General features: G+C 46.5%; 1 protein-coding gene across 4 annotated transcripts in view; it reads right to left on the minus strand.

Annotated features, from left to right (window-relative positions):
- The window catches only part of LOC149361328 (uncharacterized), a 304360-nt gene that overhangs the window by 19128 nt on the left and 261608 nt on the right, over nt 1-23624 (minus strand). The window contains exon 6 of one of the 4 annotated variants that reach the window (XM_089572664.1): nt 6819-6948. The exons of the other annotated variants lie outside the window; for them this stretch is intronic. Within the exon in view, the coding sequence (XP_089428790.1) occupies nt 6858-6948 (91 nt within the window). The 3' untranslated portion in view covers nt 6819-6857. Of the gene's footprint in view, nt 1-6818; nt 6949-23624 lie in introns of those variants that run through there. 4 annotated transcript variants of the gene reach the window in all.

Raw genomic sequence — 23624 nt, forward strand, 5'->3', positions numbered from 1 at the left:
TGGAAATCTGATATGAACACAGAACCGGTGCTACCTAGAGCTGATCTAGGGACTTAAGCACTAACCACAAAGCACGCAATCGCGCCAGAACTTATATGAATTCCGAAGCGAGCAGTACAGGCAATAGCGAGCAACGTGGTGCCTATGCACCACTTTGCAGCGCGATTCAACTTGAGGCACTGCTCAACTTCTTGTAATACCATTCTCCATTAACACAGGACGAAAGGCGCTTGCTGTCGGTGCAGCTTGCTGCGGAGCTGATTGCCACAGGTCCGGCCACCCGTCGCCACAAAAATTGGAGTGTAATAAAGGAAATTAATAACTTAAAATAGAAATCTGCACCTTAGCTCATTCATGGAGCTCTGATATGAACATAGAACAGCGCTATCTGAAGCTTAACTAGGGACTTGAGCACTACCCACAAAGCATGCAATGGTGCCAGAACTGAAATGTATTCCGAAGGGAGCAGTACAGGCGGTAGCGAGCAGCGTGGTGCTTATGCACCGCCCTGCAGTGCGATGCAACTTGAGGCACTGGTCAATTTATTGTAACACCATTGCGCATTAACACAGGACGAAAGGCGGAGGCTTAGGATGCAGCTGGCAGCGGAGCTGAATGCCACAGTGCCGGCCACTCGCTCGCCACAAGAATGGAAGTGTAATAAAGAAAATTAATAACTTAAAAGCGAAATTTGCACCTTAGCTAATTCATGGACCTCTGATATGAACATAGAACAGGTGCTGCCTAAAGCTGATATAGGGACTTGAGCACTACCCACAAAGCATGGAATTTTGCCAGAACTGAAATTGATTCTGAAGGGATCAGTACAGGCAGTAGCGAGCAGCGTGGTGTCTATGCACCGTTCTGCAGCACGATTCAACTTGAGGCACTGCTCAACTTCATGTAATACCACTGCGCATTAACAAAGGACGAAAGGCGGGTGCAGTGGGTGCAGCTGGCAGCGGAGCTGAATGCCACAGGCCCGGCCACTTGCTCGCCGCAAGAATGGTGGTGTAATAAAGAAAATTAATAACTTAAATGAGAAATTGCTGCCTTTGTTCTTTCATGGACCTCTCCTAAGAACATAGAACAGGCTCTATCTAAAGCTGATCTAGGGACTTGAGCACTACCCACTAAGCATGCATTGGTGCCAGAACTGAAATGGATTCCGGAGGGAGCAGCAGTACAGGCAGTAGCGAGCTGCGCATGTGATTATGCACCGCCCTGCAGTGCGATGCAACTTGAGCACAGCTCAACTTGTTCTAATACCATTCCGCATTAACACAGGATGAAAGGCGGGTGCTGTCGGTCCAACTCGCAGCGGAGCTGAATGGATTAGGGCCGGCCACTCGCTCGCCACAAAAATGGAAGTGTAATAAAGAAAAAATGATAACTTAAAATAGAAATTTTCACCTTAGCTCATTCATGGAGCTCTGATATGAACACAGAACAGGCTAGTTTACTGCGCGGGCTCGGGCCAGCCCGAAAGCCCGGTCAGTGCCGGGACATGGTTTATTTTGCCGGGCCTGGCCGGGCCGTGGCCTGAAGTTGCGGGCCGGGCCCGTGGTCGGGCTTAAAGTTGCGGGCCGGAGACGGGCTTGGGTCTGTACAGAAACGGCTGGTGCCCGATTTTTTATTCTCTATTGCCGAGTGAAGTGCACAACTGCGGCATTGCAGCAGCCACACGGATAAGGTGAGTTATAGTCTGCACTTTGAAAAAAACTAACCTTTTTTCATCGCCTTATTTAATTCCTTATTTTCACGCCGCGGTGCAGTAAGAGTAAAATTCAACCGACCTTAATGAGGCCATTGCTCGTTCGTCATCCCAAAACATACCTATACACTACTAGAAATGCATTCGCGAAGAACATATCAGTATAGGACGCTTATAGACTTCAAACACATGCAGTGAAATACTCAAGCCTTTTAGCTTTTCGTTTCTGCTTAAAGGCGACCACTTCGGCTATGAGCTCAACCGGTGAAATCGCGTTCACTAAAAAAAATGTCATCCTACTGCTTGCCTGGCAGCTTTAATATTTATACTTCGCTGGCGGCAGAATATAACTGATTGCAATCGTGGGGGAACGCATTGTAGACTACTGCGCGTGTATGCAGCGCTTTTTATTTAGCTCTCGGAACTTCAGAGTTTATGTTTGCCCACCTACGCGAGATCACTGTTCAAAAGACGGGCCCGGCGAGCACTACTCCTCATCACTAACTTCTGGTTAAAAAGAAACAAGAAAGCAAAAGATAAACAAGCCGCCCACGCGCTCTCTAACCAGACATTCCCCTCCGAGCCCGACGATCAGGAACTAAAATTCCCTCCCGCTTACTCCTTCAAATACATTGCTTTACTTTATCAATCTGGCCACGGTCTTTATCCCCGCCCGTGTAAAGGTCTCTCTTTATCCCCTGCTCCTCCAACCCATTCTATCCCCCCTCACACCAACCTAACCCGGGAGGACTGGGAGGCGACCCTGCAAGGCTGTTCTGACCTGCAGGCCCAACGGGCCCTGGTCGCGCGAGTCCGGAGGGCGGCCGACGCCACTGGGGTCCCGAACTAGGGACCTCCTCGTAGTACTTGTGAGGGCTGGCCCCCTCTGCGTCAGCTCATACCTCACCTCCTGAAGTGTGTCTGTACATAAATGCTTTCCACCACCACCATCCACTATACGAACTCAGGTTTTGGAGTCCTTGCTAGGAATGCTTGATCCTGAGCTCAGGGCACCGCCATCCATCTGGCGGAAGAGGCAAAAACCAGTGAAGGACTGCCAGCCAGCCTCTAACCGCGCAACTCCCTGTCACCGAGACATGGGTACCGGGGACAGTATAACCGTCTGTTATTTATTTAATTATTTACTTACCTCTTTAGTTTTCTTGTTTATTATTTATTTATTTAATTATTTCTAAATTACACCCTCATGGCTATTACGGCATTACAGAGGAAAGCGGTTACAAAAAAAATGTAATCAACAAACAGGAGTTAATGAAACAGACACGGTACAAACATGACTTCTGCACATACATTACTAGCTATGGCGTTAAGGAAATAAAGAAAATAAATAAACTAAAACACGGTATAAAATGAATCCTAGTTAGACGATTGAATTATCTGATGGAAATAAACGTTGTTCAATCCAAAGTGGCGTTGTAGCAAGAAACACGAGAGTCTGCTAATAAAAATATCTACTAGCGATACTGGCAAAACAACCAATGTCTTTCAGACTGCGAGGCGAGCACACGGAGAACATGATACAGCGTCTCGGTGGATCGAATTGAATAACAAGTGGACTTAATGAATGCGCTGTGGCTTTTAACTTCGACAAGTGTCTGTGTACTCATGCGTATATTAATAATTTTGAATATGCCAATTACCAAACGGGACTGGATGGTGTATTTCCTATTGAATGTTGCAGAGAAGAAAGTAAAGGCGAATAGCTTGAGCTGCGGTACGACAGGCGCTGTTACTACCATGTTTTGCCGAGTTTGGGTTCATGGAGTTCGTTCTAAAGTAACTGAGGCCATAAGGAATGCCGTACTGGAGGGCTTCGGCCATTCCGGCGACCTGGGGTTCTTTAACATGCACTGACGTCGCACATAGGCTGTGGAATTCCTTTGGAGGATCACGAGACGAAATCTTTGAACACTGCGACGGGTACAAGCACGGAGCCAGTGATAAGACGGTGATTTCGTCCTTGCAGGCAGCAGCGTGGGTGCAACCCTTCGTGACCTCTACGGGCTTCACAAGAGCAGGTAGCGGCGACCGGACCTGCGTGCCTCAGGTTTTTTGCGGGCATCAACTAACTGGGCTGTCGTGGATCTCGTACCTCCCGAGGGCGTGTGCTGTTGTGGTCAGTGAATGCGATGCCAACGAAGATGCAGAGCACTACGGCCTCATTCAGTGTCTTTTCTCTTCTAGAAGAAACTTCCTTCCCTCACGGCACGGATGGGGCATCAACAAATGTGTCAGACAGTTGTTGTGCCTTTCCTTTCATCTAAAATAGCAATCACCGCACAGCACACGGGCAAAAGGCACCCGTGACTGTCTGACACATCTGTTGATGCATCATCCGTGCCGAGAGGGAAGGAAGTTTCTGCTAGAAGAGAGAACACACAGTTCTCAGGCGCGTTAAAGTTTCACACCAACTAGCCCACATGTCTGCTTTGCTAACTTCGTCCACGGACGCGTCATTCCCCCCCCCCCCCCTCCGTGGCCGATATTCAGAATGTGCACACTCAGTCTTGATTGGCGTATTGAGCTCTTGTGGGCTCCGGCTCACTCTGGCAATCCCGGAAATGAGGCCGCCGATAACATAACGCGATTACTTATTTCCCGTGCGAATGGCAACCCCAGCCGTGATTTCTCGAGGGAGCGGGCACACACGTTTTCAATACTGACTCAATAAGCACGCCTCACCCGTCGACTCTACCCCGCTCCGCACCCCCGCCTACCCGACTCCCAACAAATCCTCTGGAGGAGACACCATACCCGAGCTCTTCCTACCCCTCAGCTTCTATCCCAATTCCACCCTGTTGCCGTAGAGTGCGCTCTCTGCTGAGAATCGCACGCCAACCTGGACCCCATCCTCCTAGGCTGCCCTGCTGATCCTCCCACGCATGGACAGCCCGCCATAACAACATGGTAAACCATGGTAAAACATGGTAAACATGGTAAAACGTTAAACATGGTACCATACTGTCTAACTTGAACACCACTAACTGCGGGGCGAAGGTCGTCGCCTATGTCAGCGACTTCCTCTCTGCGCGTCAGGCGTTCCTCCGGATCGAGGACGAGGAATGCGGCCCGTACTCTCTGGGTACACGAGGCACACCACAGGGGGCGGTGTTATCACCGTTCCTTTTCAACATCGCCATTATTCACCTGCCCGGCCGACTGGCTCAGATAGAGGGCATAAAACACGCACTCTGCGCAGACGATATTACAATCTGGACCATCGAGGGGAGCATTGGGGAGATGGAGGACCCCCTTCAGCAGGCCGCCTCCATAGTCGATGCATATGCAGCTGACTGTGGTCTCCAATGTGTTCCCGCCAAATTAGAGCTTCTACACGTCAGGACAAACCACGGGGACAACACGTCTCTACACATATCTCTGCCGGGCAGTCCCATCAGAGAAGTGGCAGAGCTCCGGATCCTGGGTCTGTTCATCAATAACAAACTTAGGCCGGACTCTGCCATTGCAAAACTCAAGCGCATAGGTGAACAGGCAGGGCGCATGATCCGCCCCGTTTCCCACAAGCGGGATGGCCTGCGGGGCAGGGACGCCCTACTGCTCACTCAGGCCTTCGTGACCAGCCGGACCCCCTACGCCGTGCCGTACTTACACACCAGGAAACACCAAGACGAGCGGCTGGTTGCTACCTCCAACGCCAGACTGAAGGCGATGGGAGTGGTAAACTCCTACCAGGATTTGCGGGAGGCCCACATAGTGAACAATAATACGCGGCTATCGTATACGGTTCCTGGGCGCCGCCTGCTAAACCGCTTACACACCAACACTCATGCATACCAGAGGAGACGGAGAACATCCCGGTGCTGTGGCGCCACATGTTCCGTGTCGCTTCGCTCCCGCGTAACATGGACATGGTACGCTTGAGAGGTAATATGGATCTCCATAGGGCGTCTACTACGTGGACATCACAGGGCCGACGCCCGCGGAATTCTACACGGCTGCCGTAGTCCACCGGGGAATGAATGTCGATGGGCTATCTTTTGGAGCCCGAGATTCAACACTAGCGGAGGAAGTTGCAATAGCTCTCGCTGCCGCCTATCAAAAATCGAGAACGGTTACCACACAGCCTCGCCGTGCCTGTGAGCATCATCTTGCAGGGGAAATATCACCTCTTGCCTCCCAAACTATAAAACGCGCTCCCGCCGATCCAACTCGCAAAAAAGTGATCTGGGCACCTGGCCCCCAGGGTCTACACGGCAATCAGGCCGCTGATGCTGCCGCCCGAGTGCTCACACACCAGGCTCTTAATCCTAGCTCTCCTGGCTGAGAAGCTCATAAACCGCTTCTTCGCTTCCCCGAAATCCTAATCCACTATTGCGAGAGCCACCGCCTCTACCCGCCGCCTGCCAAGGGGCTGAGTAAGGCGAAGGAGCGAACTCTGGGGCGCCTGCAGACAGGAACTCTTCTCTGTCCTGGCATAGCAAAACACTTTGATCAGAACACAGATGGGCGCTGTCCACACTGTGGAGAGATCTGCGATATCTTTCATATGTTGTGGGCATCTACTATGAATCGTCGTCTTCCCCTTCCCCCACCTCAACCCGAGAGGCATGAGAGAATGCCCTCCTCAACTGCTCCACGGTGGAGTACCGAAGGGCTCTAGTAAAGCGTGCGCGAGACGGCATTTCGTCGTGCGGTGTGCCGGATTAAGGATACCGACCATGCAGCGGGGTTTGGTGACCCTCAAACTCTAACAAAATTCGTCGCCACCACCACCACCCGCTATCGGAACTTGAAGACCCTCCTTGCGTTGCAGGACCCGGACACGCAACTTAGCTGTGTGCAGCGGGGTGCCAGTGACATGGTCATACGGGGCCTGAACACATGCTCGTAATGTGAGGGCTGTTGGGTTGCCTGAGACATTGCACAGTCCAAACTCGCTTGCATAATAAAGTTTTCCGTCCGTCCGTCCGTCCGTCCGTCCGTCCGCCCATCCGTCCGTCCGTCCGTCCAGTCCAGTCCATCGATCGATCGCTCGATCAATCAATCAATCAATCAATCAATCAATCAATCAATCAATCAATCAATCAATCAATCAATCAATAATAATAATAATAATAATAATAATAATAATAATAATAATAATAATAATAATAATCTTTATTCAGCATAATCTGAACATACAAAGAAACGGAAGCGCCGAAGCCACAAGTGGGCTTGTGCGGCGACAACCGGCAGCCGCGGCAATCTTCGCGCTATATCAGAGCTCCATCAGAGGCAAAAGAAAATTAAAAGACGTAAACATAAAGAACACAAAAATTTTGGCACGGAAAGAATGAAAAAGCACTGATAAGATTTTAGTACATGTTAAAGATTCTCTAACGCTTGAACTGCAACACGCAGTTTTTTGCGGGTGGTTAAAGAAAATAAATCATCCGGTAATTCGTTAAAGATAGCTGGCACGTAATATTTTCTAGTTGCTTTGCCGTAGTGAGTGCGCACTCTCGGTTTATGATAGCGAGGAACATGTCTCAACGGTACCGGTTTCGTATTTATGTGTCTGTATGCGCTATTCCAAAAATATTTCAGTACTACAATTTGTTTAAAAAGGTTGTCAAAAGAAGGCAAACCGGCTGCGGTAAAGACACTGTTGGGCAGATTTTCCTGCGGCAAGTAGAGAACGCTTGTAGCAATGTTTTTCAAAATCCTATTAACACGACATTTGCATGTGAAAGAGCAGTTAAAAAAACAACACATACCGTATCTCAAGACACTATACCCCAGAGCCTGGGCGACTAATTTTCTCACAGAAAATGGCATCATAGTTCGCAACTTAAACAACAAGCATGCAACACTTCTGAGTTTCTTACAAATGTGAGTCATCTGAGTATTCCATGCCAAATCACTGTCTATGTATATACCAAGATACTTAACCGACGGGACGCTAATTATAGGTTGACAAGAACACGAAGAGCAGTATGAGGTGTGTAAATATATGGAACCTGCACTTGGTACATCTTTATGCGGGTTACGAAAACAGACAAGTCTGGATTTGGTGTTATTTATTAGTATTAAATTTGAGGCAAACCAATCACTAACTTTAATAGCGTCCTCCTGAAGGTTAGCCAGGGCATATGAAAAATCAGGGTTGCTTGAGACTAGAAAAGTGTCATCGGCGTAAAGGAATATGGTGGATGATTTCACATGGTCACATATGTCATTCACATATAAGTTAAACAACAAAGGAGATAAAATGGACCCTTGCGGGACACCACACAGCACTTTTACAGCGTCACTGCAGATAGGCCCAAACATGACTGCTTGAGATCGATTGTAAAGATAGTTTTCAATTAAAGACAAAAAAGGACCCCTAAATCCATACGAGTACAGTTTAGAACACAAAATTTGATGATTTACCGTGTTGAAAGCTTTTTTTACGTCCAAAAAAAGTGCGAATGCTACCTCATTGTTCTCCAGGCTTTGATGCAGCAAATCGGAGAGATTTTCCAGTAGCACCTGTGTTCCTGACCCGCTGACAAAACCGTACTGATTCCCACTCATTAGGTCATGTTTAGTAATAAAAGCATTCATTACAGAAAGTACATGTTTTTCCAATATCTGGGATACGCAGGAAAGAATAGATATAGGGCGGTAGTTTGCAATATCATTCTTTTTTCCACTTTTGCACAGAGGAACAACGCGAGCGCTCTTCAGTGATTCTGGCCATGTACCACTCTTAATTATGCCATTTAAGATAAGCAGCAAAACATTTTTCAGAGCTGTCATGTTTCTTATCAGATCACCTATGAAAATGTTGTCAAGTCCGGCAGATTTGTTACGTTTCAGACTAGACAAAATGCTGAAAAGATCAGATTCTGTCACAAGAGGAAGGAAAGCCGATGGCGATACGCTTTTTGTCATTTTCGTCAAGCTCACAGTTTGGACTGCGACCCGTTGCTCAGCCGAAAAAACGTTATTGAACTCATTCGCCAAAATATGCGACACAACACCGAAATTGTGCTCCACTGATTCTTGAATGGAAAAGCGTTGGTTACCACGTAACTGATTAATCAGAGACCAGGTGCTCCTGACATCGCGACGAGTGCTGCGAAACTGCTGTGCAAAACATTTTCTCTTTGATAAGCGAATAAGTGCAGTTACCTTGTTTCTGATGCAACGATATTCCGCTCGAAGTTTGTCATTTTTTGGTGCCCTGCGGCATCGAGACCAGATAGCTTCTTTTTCTTTGATGGCAGCCAGGATTTCAGCAGTCAGCCACTGACAGCCAATTTTACGTTTCTTCACAGTCAAAGTTTTTTTACACATTTCCTTTATTTCGCCTAATACCTTGACGAAACTGTCGTACGCGGTATCACTAGTGTTATGATGAATAAATGAATCCCAATCATATCCAGTAACATGATTATCGATCTTTTTTGGTCTAAAATGGTCACGACACACCTGGTGGAGTCGGTGTGTAGCGTAGAGACCGTTTTCGTAAGGCGACATGCAATGTAATAGTGATCTGCAAGTTTCTGTCTGATCACGGCTCCAGATACTGAGATGTCCGACGCACGGACGTTAGCATGGTCAAAGCAAGTAGTTGTGATGCGATTGTTAAGAAATTCTTCTCTGGTAGGATCGGCGAGCTGTGGTTCAATGCCAAATTCCGCGAGCATGGTTAAGTAATTTTCAGTGCCATAGCGATCGCCCTTCATCAAATCGATATTAATATCCCCTATCATGCACAGATTTTTCCCAACAAAATTGGTTTTGAATATTGTTCGTAATTCTTCAATAAATGCCGACGCATTTAGACTAGGAGGTCGATACATAACAAGAAAGTAAAAGGAAAAAGCGTGAGTGGATATTTCAAAGGGCATGACCTGCACTGTGCCGAAGGAAACACTAACCTCGGAGACCATCAGTGATTCTTTGAAGAATACCGCAATGCCACCACCCCTGCTGTTGCGTGTGAGGAAGTAGGCATGGTAACCGGGAAGCCTAAAGACATCGGTTAGAGTGCCGGTAATGTTAATTTCCGTTAATGCAAACACGTCCACAAAGTCACTGAGAGCACAGGCCGTAACCGCAAATTGATCCCAATATTTCCTGATGCTCCGGATATTAATGTGAAGGATGGTGCAAGAAGAACCTAACGCTGGCTGAAAGGTCTTAACAAAGGAGTCGAAATCTGGAAACGACATACTCTATTCAAGGAAGTACAAACCTTAAACCGCCGCCGCGGTGGCTAAGCGGTTATGGTGCTCGGCTGCTGACCCGAAAGACGCGGGTTCGATCCCGGCCGCGGCGGCTGGAATTTCTTTGGAGGAGAAATTCTAGAGGCCCGTGTACTGTGCGATGTCAGTGCACGTTAAAGAACCCCAGGTGGTCGAAATTTCCGGAGCCCTTCACTACGGCGTCTCTCATAGCCTCAGTCGCTTTGGGACGTTAAACCCCATAAACCAAACCAAACCAAACAAACCTTAAACCATCTTATCAACGTCACTTATTGACGTGATCTTTAGAGCAGTAGCACCCTCTGTCTTCCTCGCAAATATTTTCCCGTTTCGCACCCAGACAAACTTATATCCCTTTGCTTTGCCTTGAACCCTAGTCCTCCAAAAAAGTTCACTGTTCGCACGAGTCAGATTCTCACTGAAGAAAATGTCAAGAATAGTTTTATTTCCAGCCAACGCCCTGAGTCTACCCCTTGCCTGCAGCCATGTGTCCCGCAAGCCTGGCGACGTGAATCTTGCCAATACCACCGGTATCTTTCCCTGGCCTGCTGATAAGCAGTGAACAGAACTTACTTGCTCCGTCGTGTGGTCATTCAAATTAAGCTTTACAGCTAGGTCCGACAAGACTGCCTGCAAGTCCTCATCTGCCGTGACCGGTAATCCGCTTATTTCCAGGTTAGCTGTGCGAGTATACTGTTCAATCAATCAATCAATCAATCAATCAATCAATCAATCAATCAATCGTCCGTCCGTCCGTCCGTCCGCCCGCCCGCCCGCCCGCCGCGTCCGTCCGTCCGTCCGTCCATCCATCCTTCCACCCACCCACTTATCCATCCATCCACCCACCCACCCACCCACCCACCAACCCATCCATCCATCCATCCATCCATCCATCCGTCCATCCGTCCGTCCGTCCGTCCGTCCGTCCATCCGTCCGTCCGTCCATCCGTCCATCCGTCCCTCCGTCCCTCCATCCATCCATCCATCCATCCATCCATCCATCCATCCATCCATCCGTCCATCCGTCCATCCGTCCGTCCGTCCGTCCGTCCGTCCGTCCGTCCGTCCGTCCGTCCATCCGTCCGTCCGTCCATCCGTCCATCCGTCCCTCCGTCCCTCCATCCATCCATCCATCCATCCATCCGTCCATCCGTCCATCCGTCCGTCCGTCCGTCCGTCCGTCCGTCCGTCCGTCGGTCCGTCCGTACGTCCGTCCGTCCGTCCGTCCGTCCATCCATCCATCCATCCATCCATCCATCCATCCATCCATCCATCCATCCGTCCATCCGTCCATCCGTCCGTCCGTCCGTCCATCCGTCCGTCCGTCCATCCGTCCATCCGTCCCTCCGTCCCTCCATCCATCCATCCATCCATCCATCCATCCATCCATCCGTCCATCCGTCCATCCGTCCGTCCGTCCGTCCGTCCGTCCGTCCGTCCGTCCGTCCGTCCGTCCGTACGTCCGTCCGTCCGTCCGTCCGTCCACCCATCCATCCATCCATCCATCCATCCATCCATCCATCCATCCATCCATCCATCCATCCATCCATCCATCCATCCATCCATTACTGCAGCTCTTTTTCTCTTTCTTGTTTCGCTCCAAGTTTCCTCCATTCCCTTACAGCGTGTGTCTGGTGCATGTGAGACAGATACTGCGATATTTCCTTTCCCTAAAAAATTCGTATTGGAGACTTAAGTTGTATTAAGGGGTTTTAATGATATAATAAATAGAAGGAAGAGATTTTTGCTCTCCCCGGCATCTGCTATCTTTGCTGGAAGCACCTGAGCTGGGGCAGCGGAAATAAAGGATAGCAGGCAGGGTGTATAAGTGAAATGAAAGGAGTGAGAGGATAGAAGAAAGGGCAGGGGGAGAGGTACAATGTAATAAGTATTTAAATATTAAGATATGTACAGGTCGCGATAGCGTTATTTTATTAATCCCCATATATGCTGAATTGGCCATTTTCTGAACCTTATGCTTCTGATGCTATGTAGCAGTAAAATGTAGGCGCGCAGCGGCAAATCAGGTAAAAGGGCTGCCAGGCGCCTTGCTGAAACGCGCGTTCTCAAGTTTCACTCGTAGTTCTAGGCAACATCATCCTCGACAAACCCGATGCCGCGAACACTTGCACAGCTTCCGCGCCAAGCGAACTGGCAGCAAGCCGCAAGCTTCTTGGTGAACGCGCCGTGGTTGTGCGCAGCGTTGTTCCCCGCCCACGGCGTGATTCCTTCATTTATTTTATTTATTTATTTAGTAAGGAACCCACAGCGCCGTGGCATTACAGTGGGGGGGGGGGGGGCAATGTACAACAAAGAAGCACACATGACACCTCCGCTCGCAGGCAGAGTTACAAGCATAAAACTTTCACCATGTACATCTCACTTCAAAAGAACACATCACAATCACATCACATCATTAAAGAACGAAAGAACGCATCATTTGATGTCACACTCACAACATCGCTCGGTAGTCTGTTCCATTCTCTAATGGTTTTCGGAAAGAAAGGCCTTTGTAAACAATTCAGTTTTTGCCGCGAATTCGCGGACTTTAAAAACATGGTCAACACGGTTGGATCTATAAAAAGGCTCCTGCACATACCTTTCGCGTTCAACCCGAACAGTTGAATAATAAACAGCATGAAACAGCTTCAGACGCAACTTCTTTCGGCGCGTGTCAAGCAATTCCCAGTTGAGTGCATCCTTCGTACGCGATGCACTGTAACGAGCCCCACGTGTGCCAGACACGAAACGAGAGGCAATGTTCTGCACCCTCTCCAACTTATCTTTATCTCTAGCAGTAGGCGGGTCCCAGACAGTGCACGCGTAGTCCAGAACCGACCTGACATAAGTCTTGAATAAAATGTCACGACATGACAGTGGAAAAGTGCTTGCATTTCGGCGAAGAAATCCCAAGTTTCTGCATGCTTTAGCAGAGATATAATCGACGTGACGGCGCCAGCTCAAATCAGGAGTAAAATAAACGCCTAGATATTTAAATTCGAATACCTGTTCTAACATTGTGTTCCTAATAACATATGAATACACATCAGGGTTTTTCTTTCTTGTAAACTTCATATGGACAGTCTTGGACAAATTTAAATTCATATTCCATTTAACGCACCACTCTGAGATTCTGTTCAAATCTTCTTGGAACATTTCCGCATCTCGATCACTAGTGACAACACTATAAAGAACGCAGTCATCCGCAAATAACCGCATTTTAGATACTCTTCCGTCACCAATGTCATTCACGTAGAGCAGGAACAATAGTGGTCCTAACACGGAGCCCTGGGGAACACCAGACACAACCTGCACTCTTTGAGACTCGGCGCCATTCATAACCACAAACTGCTGCCGTAAACATAGGTAATCTTTTACCCATGATATCACTTGAGGGCTAATATTGTAAAAAGACATTTTTTGAATTAGTAAAGAATGCGTCACGGTATCAAAGGCCTTTTTAAAGTCCAAAAACACGCAGTCCACGCTAAGTCGCCTGTCCAGTGCCTCAGCCAAATCGTGCGCAAATTCAGTCAGCTGCGTAGTACACGATAGGCCCCTTCGAAAACCATGCTGACGAGGATTAAACAATGAATGTGCGTCCATATGTGCTGCTATACTGGTGAACAAAATATGTTCGAGTGTCTTGCACGCAACTGAAGTTAGAGATACCGGTCTATAATTTGATACAGTGTTGCGAGGGCCAGATTTGTAGATTGGCACAACACTTGCAATTTTCCAGTCATCTGGAAGGCAGGATTCTTCAAGCGATTTTTCAAAAATTATCTTTAAGTAGGGTGCAACCGACTCAGCACACAGTTTGTAGAATTTGTTTGGCAAGTCATCAGGACAACCAGCCTTAGCAATCTTCAGATTCTGCAACAGAGACTGTATACCGTTGATGCTGATCACAACATCATCCATAACACTCGCCACTGGCTGGAAACTCGGGGTATTCATATCAGCATGTTCGATTTCAGAGCTGAAAACAGAGCTGAAATATTCATTAAAGAACTCAGCTTTTTGTGCATCATCATCAAGAAAGGTGTCACCAGAAACAAGAGGTGGTATAGTTACAGAGTCTTTTCCATTTCTCTTTACATGTTTCCAAAATTCCTTTGGATTTTCTTTTAATTTCGTCTCCATTGAAATGCCAAACGAATTCTTTGCAGCTGCCACAGCAACTTTCATTCTTCCGGCAATTTCCTGAAGCTTGAACCAATTCTCACGCGTCGGATTTCCTCTAAATTTAACGTAAACACGTTGCCTTTTGCGCGTAATACTGCGTAGCTCCCGAGTAAACCATGGTTTGCTTTTTTTTTTGTAGTGAAGCCCGCACGGCTTCACTACACTAGAACGAGACCATTGTGAACCGCTGCCGTCGAGCACTATCTGTTGGGGCAGTGGCGTACATTACGAGGAGGAAGAGAAGGGATCGGCTTTAAGGCGAAAGCCGTTCCCAGGTAGCACATGACAGAGGGCCAATATTGGAATACTGTTGGCAAAGCATGGCCCTAAGTAGGCCCAGAGTTCCCAATGAGTTTCCAATATTGGTTGTGCCACTTCTTAGCACATCCAACAATGGCCCTGGTTGTCCGTCGCTTTACCAGTATTGGCTGAGCCATCATTAGATCCTGGCTATCATGGGCCAGGTTAGCCAGGATTTTCCCACTGTTTGCCATTGCTGGCTGTGCCATCATCGAAACCTGGCTATCATTGGCCATGTTAGCCAGTGTTGTTCCACTCTTTGCCAGAATTGGCTATGCCATTTCCGGGAGCTGGCTATATTGGCCTAGGATTGCCACCGCTTATCCAGTGTTCAAAGTATACTGGCAAACGTTGGTAAACATTGTGTCATCCATTAAAATGGGTTCAAAATTAATTTTATTGTCGAGTACCATATCGGCAGTTCATAATTTTCGAACGCGCTGAAACATTCTAGTTCAAAGATTTGGTTTTATCTATTATTATATTTTAACCGAACACTTTTGCAGTTTGTGAGCAAATTTGCTACCCATGATTCCGTTGGAAAAGCTGCACTCAGGTTGCGCATTGTGAGCAGCAATAATACGTTTAGGAGAATTGCGATCGAAGTCCTGTATTTCACTATAGCTACCCGTATATATATGCATTTGATCAGAATTAAGCTGTTGAAATATGTGACTTCTGGAAATACAGGTGTGGTTGTTTACGTGTATGCAACGCGCTGTGCGCTGCTGTTGACATTTGAACCTTAATCGAAGGACAGGTATAGGAGGTTCGATTCCCAGTGCGCCTTTTTTTTTAATAATTAAAGCCCGGCACTGTACCTTCGCGTAATCAAAAACTCACTTCTGACGCCAATCGTTCACACAACGAGTTGGTTAAACAACCAGTATTTTTCGATTGCACAGTCGGAGATAGAGGAATATAGTTACGAAAAAAAAAAGCTCTATCAAACCGAAGTCAGCAGATCGCGTCGCCCAGAGGAAGTTCTTGTGCACGAGGAACGTAATTACGTGTCGAGGACGTCGAGGCGTGAAGCGGCTGCTTTAGCCGTGGCAGCATATTCAGGAAAGCCGTGGCCTCCGCGGCTGTGTTTGCAAACGCGCAAGCCTCGATCATGCTAGCTGCGGCATCCGACTGCCATGGGCTTTCATTCGGTTCCTGAGCATCTCCGGCTTGGTAAACATTCCCATAATCTGTGTGTATATGTGCCTGTAAAACAGCTGCGCCGCGAGTATCCTGCATCGACCGCTGAAGCACACCAGCTCGCCCTTACCTGCAGCTGTATGTATACAGGCATCTCGCCTTGCAGTGCGCCCGCACGCAGCCCGCCCGTAGCCCGCTCAAAATGTTATTAGCCCTCCGATACCAAAAGACATATCGTTCTCTTCTTTAAAATTTTACTTCCGTCCGAGCCACGAGAAAAGGAATACATATAACCGAGCGACGAGGCAAGCGACACGGCAAAACACTCCCACGAAGGCGCCGTCGCTCGCCATTCTCGCGCATTCCCGCGAAATATTGTGCATGTACGGCTACGTGGAGTTCAGCCTCACTCAAGGTGTTCGATTTGGTTTGGTTTGTGGGGTTTAACGTCCCGAATCGGCTCAGGCTATGAGGGACGCCGTAGTGAAAGGCTGCAGAAATTTCGCTGCCGGTCGCTGCGCGCAGCGATGTTTTGCATTAACAAGCCTTCATTTCTTGTGCAAAGTAACTTGAAGGATATATAGAGCTCTGATCATCAGTGCTGGCGGGAAACTTTAACAACCTGCCGACCGAGCAGCGCTATATGAAAACATCTAATTCCACACATGGGACGCGTTTCTAGGAGAACACGGCAAGCACACGAAATACCATTTAGCGTAAAAGGCCATAATGACTACCCATCTCCTAAGCTGGTGTCATTCACTCTTGTTCATCACTGACAATGTCTGCCATGCATGACTCCTTGCTTAGGCTATTTCTGGCTGTTACTGAAAGCAGGTACCATTCATTTCATTGATCCATTTGAATTTAATGTAATTTGGAAAAGACAACTGTTTCACTAAGCATGCATGTTGCATATCTGTAATAAATAGCCAGAAGAGAATAAGCATATATGAATGTTTTAATTTGGAATGACAAGTTTCAAACACATGCCTGCAGCCCTTCAGTGCATCAGATAGCTTGCACTTACTCCATCTCACAGCTTGCAGTTGGGTGTTATGAACGTGATGTGATGGCTTCCAGGCCCAAGTGACCTTGCGAGCGCATGAGAATGACACATTCACTGGTAGAGTGGAAACCATCGCCTTGCATGCTGCAATAAGCCGCGATATAAGGTACAGGTGCGTTGAACGTGGCAATGGGCGTGCCACACGACACGTATTATACAAACATGCTGCTAATAAAATTGTGCTTAAAATTTCTACGTATGCCTCAAGTTTACTGCTTATACACTTGCACATCGCTGCACAGACACGCCTGGCTTCCTTAATTCACTCAGCCACCAACAGTATGCGCCGTCATGGAAAAATTTGCAGTATCTACAAAGCATTAAATGTCGCTGAGGGCAGTTGGGGTGACTCTACACTCACCTCTAATGTTGAGCGCATATATATACAGTGCTACGCCAAGTCAGCGGGAGTACACGCCAGATATATGCGATTCCACGGAATAGGATCATCTCAGACAGCGAACCACACATACTGTGCCAAAGGCTGAGGTGTACCATAGGAGGAATAGAGTGCGCTTTTTTTGGTCTTCGCATCCCAACACTCTTCAAGATGATGCACGTAATTGTTGTTCTCTTGCAGCTTCCTCGGATACATCATTAATGCACTATCAGCTGCCCTTGTGGCCTGTTTGCTAACCTGTGATTCAGTATTTTGATAGAAAGCACATTTTGTATCTGCAACCTGTCTTGGAGGGTGGCACAGTTTTTGTAACATCACCTAGGTAATCCAGGCATAGATGTTTGAGTTATATTGATAATGGATATTGATGGTCGTTTGAAACAATATTGAAACTGATACCTCATTACTATATTTGTCCATCCAACCACTGTTAAGAAACAAGTGCTTCATTTCTATTGTACCTTTGTGATCTTGAGGTTTTGTTAGACGTAAGCAAATGTACCTTCTCTCCTTGCCTAATTGCATGAGACATGTCGCATTTGAATATGAAAAATATAGTGTGATGTATCACCAGTGTGCCATAAGGGAGCTCTGAAAGGGGCTCTGATAAAGTTGCAGTATGCCTAGGCTGTTAAAGCATGCCACTTCGTGAATATTGTCCAGCAAGAATTTTTCTCAACGCACTTTGTAGAAGCCGAGTTATCTACAGTCAAAATTTTAATTTAAGTGTCTTCGTGCCTTTCCTTGTTCTCTCATCACTATATGCGTGCTGGAAGGTCGATGCACCTCCTCCGGCCTCACCTCCGGGGCCAGAGCTTCCAGACCTGCTGAAGCTACGCCGCTTATTGGCTGCACTCATGGTGGCTGCCTGTTGTCCGAAAGAATCTAACCAATAGCCACCTGTCAACATGTATACACAGGTGCGAGTGACGGAGGAGGCTGCGAGTATGAAAAAGTAGCTGGGAAGGGCTCGCCAACTTTCGAGCGTGTTTATGGGTTCTCGACTGTGTGCAGAAGTGTATTATTTGGCTCCAGTGTTCATGACAACAAAGTGCAGCAATTGAGAGAGTTGATGTGCTCTCCTCAGAAGGTATTTCAGAGCACCTTTAAGATTTCAACAGCACACTTCTGACGGGATTCAGAAGGCATCCAAGTATAGGTAGCATACGAGTCGCCTTGTGCAGCACCACAAAATTTATCGTGTATGGTCTTTTACAGCACGTACTTGACCCATTGCACAGCATTCTGTATTACAGGTGCACTATGGCTCACTGTGCAGAATAGCAACCTGTAAACTCGGCACGAAATGGTGAACTTTAAGACTGCATGCTTAACTGAGATGCGTACAAAATCACTAAAATACATTTTGCACATGCATTCCTAGCGAGTTCCTCAGTGAGGTAGTGGGATAATGGTGCACAGTTGCAACATATATTCAGATCAAAGCGTACCTTGCCACAAACTGTGGCCCAACAAATTTTGGCCATTTCAACCAATTGCATACAATGGAGAGGTTGCTTTGCCTGCAAGCTTCTCGAAAGCACGTATATTTTGGCATAATGTAGACAGAATTTGTTAATTAAGGAGCCTAACATTAATAGTTAAAAAGATAACTATATTAGTTAACCAGCCTGCTAGTTAGCACGTCTTACCTGCATTCTGATGTCCTACACCGCTGACGATGGTATGCCAAAATAGCACTCTTCTAACTCAAAAAGCCTATTTTAAAAATTGTGTAAAGTCTTAAGTGAAACACCCTATATGTTCATACCTAACTGACACGGCCAGGCTTGCTTGCATATGTGATTATCCAGATCAGAACAGCTGTTGCTGCTGGAGTGAAGCATAGCGAAGTGTGAAGGGTAACAAAACAACCTATTCAGCAGCATTTTTAATTTTTAACCCCTTTTTTCACTCTGCAATACATCATTTTAAGTGTCAGCAATAACCAAAGCCTGCATGTGAAAAATGTGATATGTTTAACAACCACTGACATTCACGAACAGTGCTGTTATAAGGCACCTCTTCCTACAGTCTAATTTACTGCTCAGTAATATATCATCATGAAATTGTGCCATAGAGACCTTGGTGCTGTGGCGCTATCTTGTAGAGGGGCCTAAATTTGGAGTATATGGCGTTTCTTCCGTGCACTAGTCTTTTCGCACTTCAGTATCCATTATGCAGCACCTAAATTTATTGACTGAATAGCCACGAACCTTTGATTTAATTTGTGTTGAATTTACTGCCTCATCAATGGCCAAGGGCAAATACTCTTACAGATCTACCTAGTTTAAGTGTGATATCACAGCAATAATGAAAATAGCACACAATGTTACATACACAGAACAGTAACTGATTTCTCTGCAACCACTGCAGGAGGATGAAAGAAGATTTGATGGAAATGCATTCACTCATTCGAGCTCCGAGAATTGAATCTTGCCTGGTCAGCTATATTGTAGCAGGACAATGTATCGATGAACAGGCTGACTGAACTAAACTTTCTTGGTTACCTTTAGTCTTACTATAAAATACTGTATTTATTCACATCATAAACGAACCCATTACTGTGTTCGTCAAAATATACATTTCTGCTAATAGACCATGCAAGAAATCATAGTGCTTAAATGTTCATTAACTTCTGAAGAACAAGTGCATGAATTGTGTGCCTAAATATAGTAAGCACAAATAAAACATCAACTATTGCCATGCACTAACAATCATCATCATCAGCCTGACTACACCCGCTGCAGGGAAAAAGCCTCTCCCGTGTCTCTCCAATTAACCCTGTCCTTTGTCAGTTGCCGCCACTGTATCCCCGCAAACTTCTTAATCTCATCCGCCCACCTAACCTACTGCCGTCCCCTATTACGTTTGTCTGTTATATAGTTTTCTCTTGAGAGATATTCTTAAATTGCCATTCATGATCTGAGAGAGCCTGTCATATATGCTTCATCCCATTCTTATTTTCCTAGTTATTTTTCTCTCATGATCCGGATCATTGGCCCCTACCTGCCTTAATTACCATTTTCAGCATCTCACTGCCAATTGTGAACTGTTGTTCCCTTGTGAGACATTTGAATATGACTTTGGTTTTCCGTATTTTGATTTTTAGCCCCACCATTCTGCTCTGCTTGTCTAACTCTGATCATGATTTGCAACTCGTGTCCTGAGTTACTTAGCAAGGCAATGTCATCAGCAAATCGTGGATTACTCTTATCCCCAACTCTCTCCATTTAAGGCCCCAAAATACCTCCTGTAAACAGGCGGTGAAGAGCATTGGTGAGATTGTGTCTCCTTGCCCGAGACCTTTTCTTATTGCAATTTTATTGCTGACTTTATGAAGGACTATGGTGGCTGTGCAATTGCTATATCTTCCAACATTTTCACATAACACTCTTCTACACCCTGATTCCGCAATGCCTGCATGACAGCAGAGGTTTCCACTGAGTCGAATGCTTTCTCGTAATCAATGAAGGCTATATATAGGGTTTGGTTATATTCTGCGCTCGTAATCAATGAAGACTATATATAGGGTTTGGTTAAATTCTGTGCATTTCTCTATCACCTGACTGATAGTGTGAATGTGATCTATTGTCGAGTATCCTTTACGAAAGCCTGCCTGATCATTTGGTTGACTGAAGTCTAAGGTTGTCCCGACTCTATTAGTGATTACCTTAATAAATACCTTGTAGGCAACGGACAGTAAGCTGATCGGTCTGTGATTCTTCAAGTCCTTGACGTCTCCTTTCTTATGAATTAAGATAATGTTAGCGTTCTTCCAAGCTTCCGGTACGCTCGAGGTCACAAGGCATTGCGTATACGGGGTGGCTAGTTTTTCTAGCACAATCTCTCCTCCGTCCTTCAACAAATCTGCTGTTACCTGATCCTCAACAGCTGCTTAAATTTCCCCCTTTGCATTGCTCCTAAGGCTTTCTTTACTTCCTCCTTCATTACTGGCGGGATGTCCCATTGCTGTGCTCAAATGCCTCTCTCAGTAATGTTCCGATTGCATTCGCTACTGTATAGATTTGTGTAAAACTGTTCAGCTACTTTAACTGTCTTATCCATATTTCTAATGACATTGCCCTCTTAGTCTTTTAGCGCATACATCTGGTTTTTACCTATACCTAGTTTTGTCTTCTCTGCTTTTAGGCTACCTCCATTCTTTAGAGCATGCTCGATTTTCTCCACGTTGAACTTCCTTATGTCGACTACCTTGCTTATTTATTAACTTCGATAGCTCTGCTAGTTGTCTGTGGAGTTAGATGTCCTCATACTTTGCCGTTTCTTAATCAGATCTTTAGTCTCCCGAGGTAGCTTTCTGGTATCCTGTCGAAGCATCCTACCACCTACTTCTGCAGCGCACTCCGTAACGATAGCTGTGAGACTACCGTTCATTGTTTCAACATTACGGTTGTCTTCTTCATTTAAAGCTGAAAGTCTGTTCTGCAGTGATATTCTGAATTCCTCTACCTTCCCTCTTAATGCTAACTCGTTAATAGCCTTCTGATTCACTAATTTCCTCCGTTCCCTCTTCCAATCAAAGCTAATATGAGACCTCACCATTCTGTGGTCGCTACAACGGACCTTTCCAAGGACCTCCACATCCTCTACGATGCCAGAGTGAGTGCACAGTATGAAGTCTATTTCATTTTTAGTCTCACCATCGGGGCTCTTCCACGTCCGCTTCCTGTTCTCTCGTGCGGAAGAAGGTATTCATGATCCGTAAAATGTTTCTATCTGCAAACTCTACTAATAGCTCTCCCCTGCTATTCCTAGAACCTATGCCATAGTCACCTACCGCCTGGTCTCCAGCCTGCTGTTCAAGACTGAAGCAATATACATCACTACGCCAGCTCCAAGACACATTTTGTCATATGCTTTGTCAGGGGGCATGCAAAATACGTGACTACGGGGCATGGTACGGGGCATGGTGACTACGGGGCATAACAACAGCTGAGTTATCAAGAAGTTTTCAAGTTATCACTCTTTCAGTAGGGGTCTTAAGTCATGAGGCTCTGGCCATGTGCCATGCTAGACTGACCAACCATTGCTGGCCAGTCACCATGTAGTCTGACAGCTGCTACAGAAAATTCAGTTTACAAGCTATAATCGAACCACTCGCTAGCCCTTACAGGCATATCAAGCGGGTTCCTCTATTCATTCAAAATCATGTAATATTTTCTTTCTAGAAAATGGGATGGCACAAGCACCTCTGCTTTGAAGCATAGTGTTCACAAAGTACCAGCACTTTCATATTTCTCGACTGAAAGCTGTCGTTGTACGTTGCAGTCAAACAGTTTTAATCAGGTAAATAGTCTGTTTTATGTCATAAGCAGGGACTTCAATAAACCGCACTATTTACAGGCCTCAATTTCTCTCAACAGCATTCAATGATTATGGCAAGGAGGCAACCAGCCCTGAAGGTATGATTTTCTTTCAGAAGCATTAAATGATTATGATTATGAGGCAATCAGTCCTGAAGCTGTGAAGTATGAGAGGTATGCAGTGAGTTCCGACTTTTATATCTTGCTTGATTAGGTGAATGATTTTAAAGATGTCATATTATAACGAGAGCCTGGAGCAAACACTTTTTCCAAAATTATACTCGCTCAAATAGTCCCTCCTCAAGCTTTGACGCACTTTGCTACCAGTGCATTAATGTCAGCATGTCACCATAGAAGAATGGGAGTGACCTTATACGAGACCAACAGCGCACAGAATTGTTGAAAGAGGTGCAGTGAGAAAAGCGCACACTTTGGATGTTGCCTCTTCTTAAGAAATAGCCATAGCCTAACGACATGAGGGCAGGGCTGCATGGCATACAAACAACTGCCCTTGCTCTACATCAGCAGTGACCTGCACACTGCTGGCAGAAATATATTTTTGCATGTGGGGAGTGCAGGGAACAGTGATGGGTTCCTCACGTAAAAGGACATTAGAAAATTACATCCCGAGGCTTTACTTATAGCACACTACTTCTATCTCATGTTCAAGCTCTACATTAGTCAGTTGTGACTTTTTGCAATAAAGTTCATTTACACATTGCTTTCAAGCAGTTATACCCCATACTAGTCTGCTTTCTGTAGTACACTACTGAGTTGAGATGATTTTCGAGAGGAGCACGTGGTTTTCAGAGGCGCAGCTGCAGCCCTGCCAGCAGATTTTGGGTGGCCCCGAAAAGGGCCGTTATCTTCAGAGATGAAAGCAACGCCAGGCAAGGTTTCTTCAAAGGCTTCAGGGCTGGAGATGTCGATGTAGAAAGGTACATACACACACATTTTGGTGCATGCACCTCAGAAAGGATGACTCCAAAGCTGTGTCATATATCTTCAGTGGCTTATGCCAGCACAACTGCTAGCTGTCTGAATGGTAGTGGTGTTGAGTAATTGGCGGAGTCGCAGCGGAGCACCAGACAGAGACGACCAGCGTGGCAGGCTTCTAGTTCCGGACTGCGCGTGCCGGGCGTGCGCTCCGAGCACGCGCTGTCGTTCTTTATTTTCTTTTGTCGCGGGAACGCCGATCTCAGCGCCTGCGCTTTATAGCGTCGCCGGGCGCTACAGGGCCCCCCGCCTAGACGGAACGTCGGAA

Source organism: Amblyomma mixtum, chromosome 2 (genome assembly GCF_055824585.1).
Source record: "Amblyomma mixtum isolate Tamu chromosome 2, ASM5582458v1, whole genome shotgun sequence".
Lineage (NCBI taxonomy): Eukaryota > Metazoa > Arthropoda > Arachnida > Ixodida > Ixodidae > Amblyomma > Amblyomma mixtum.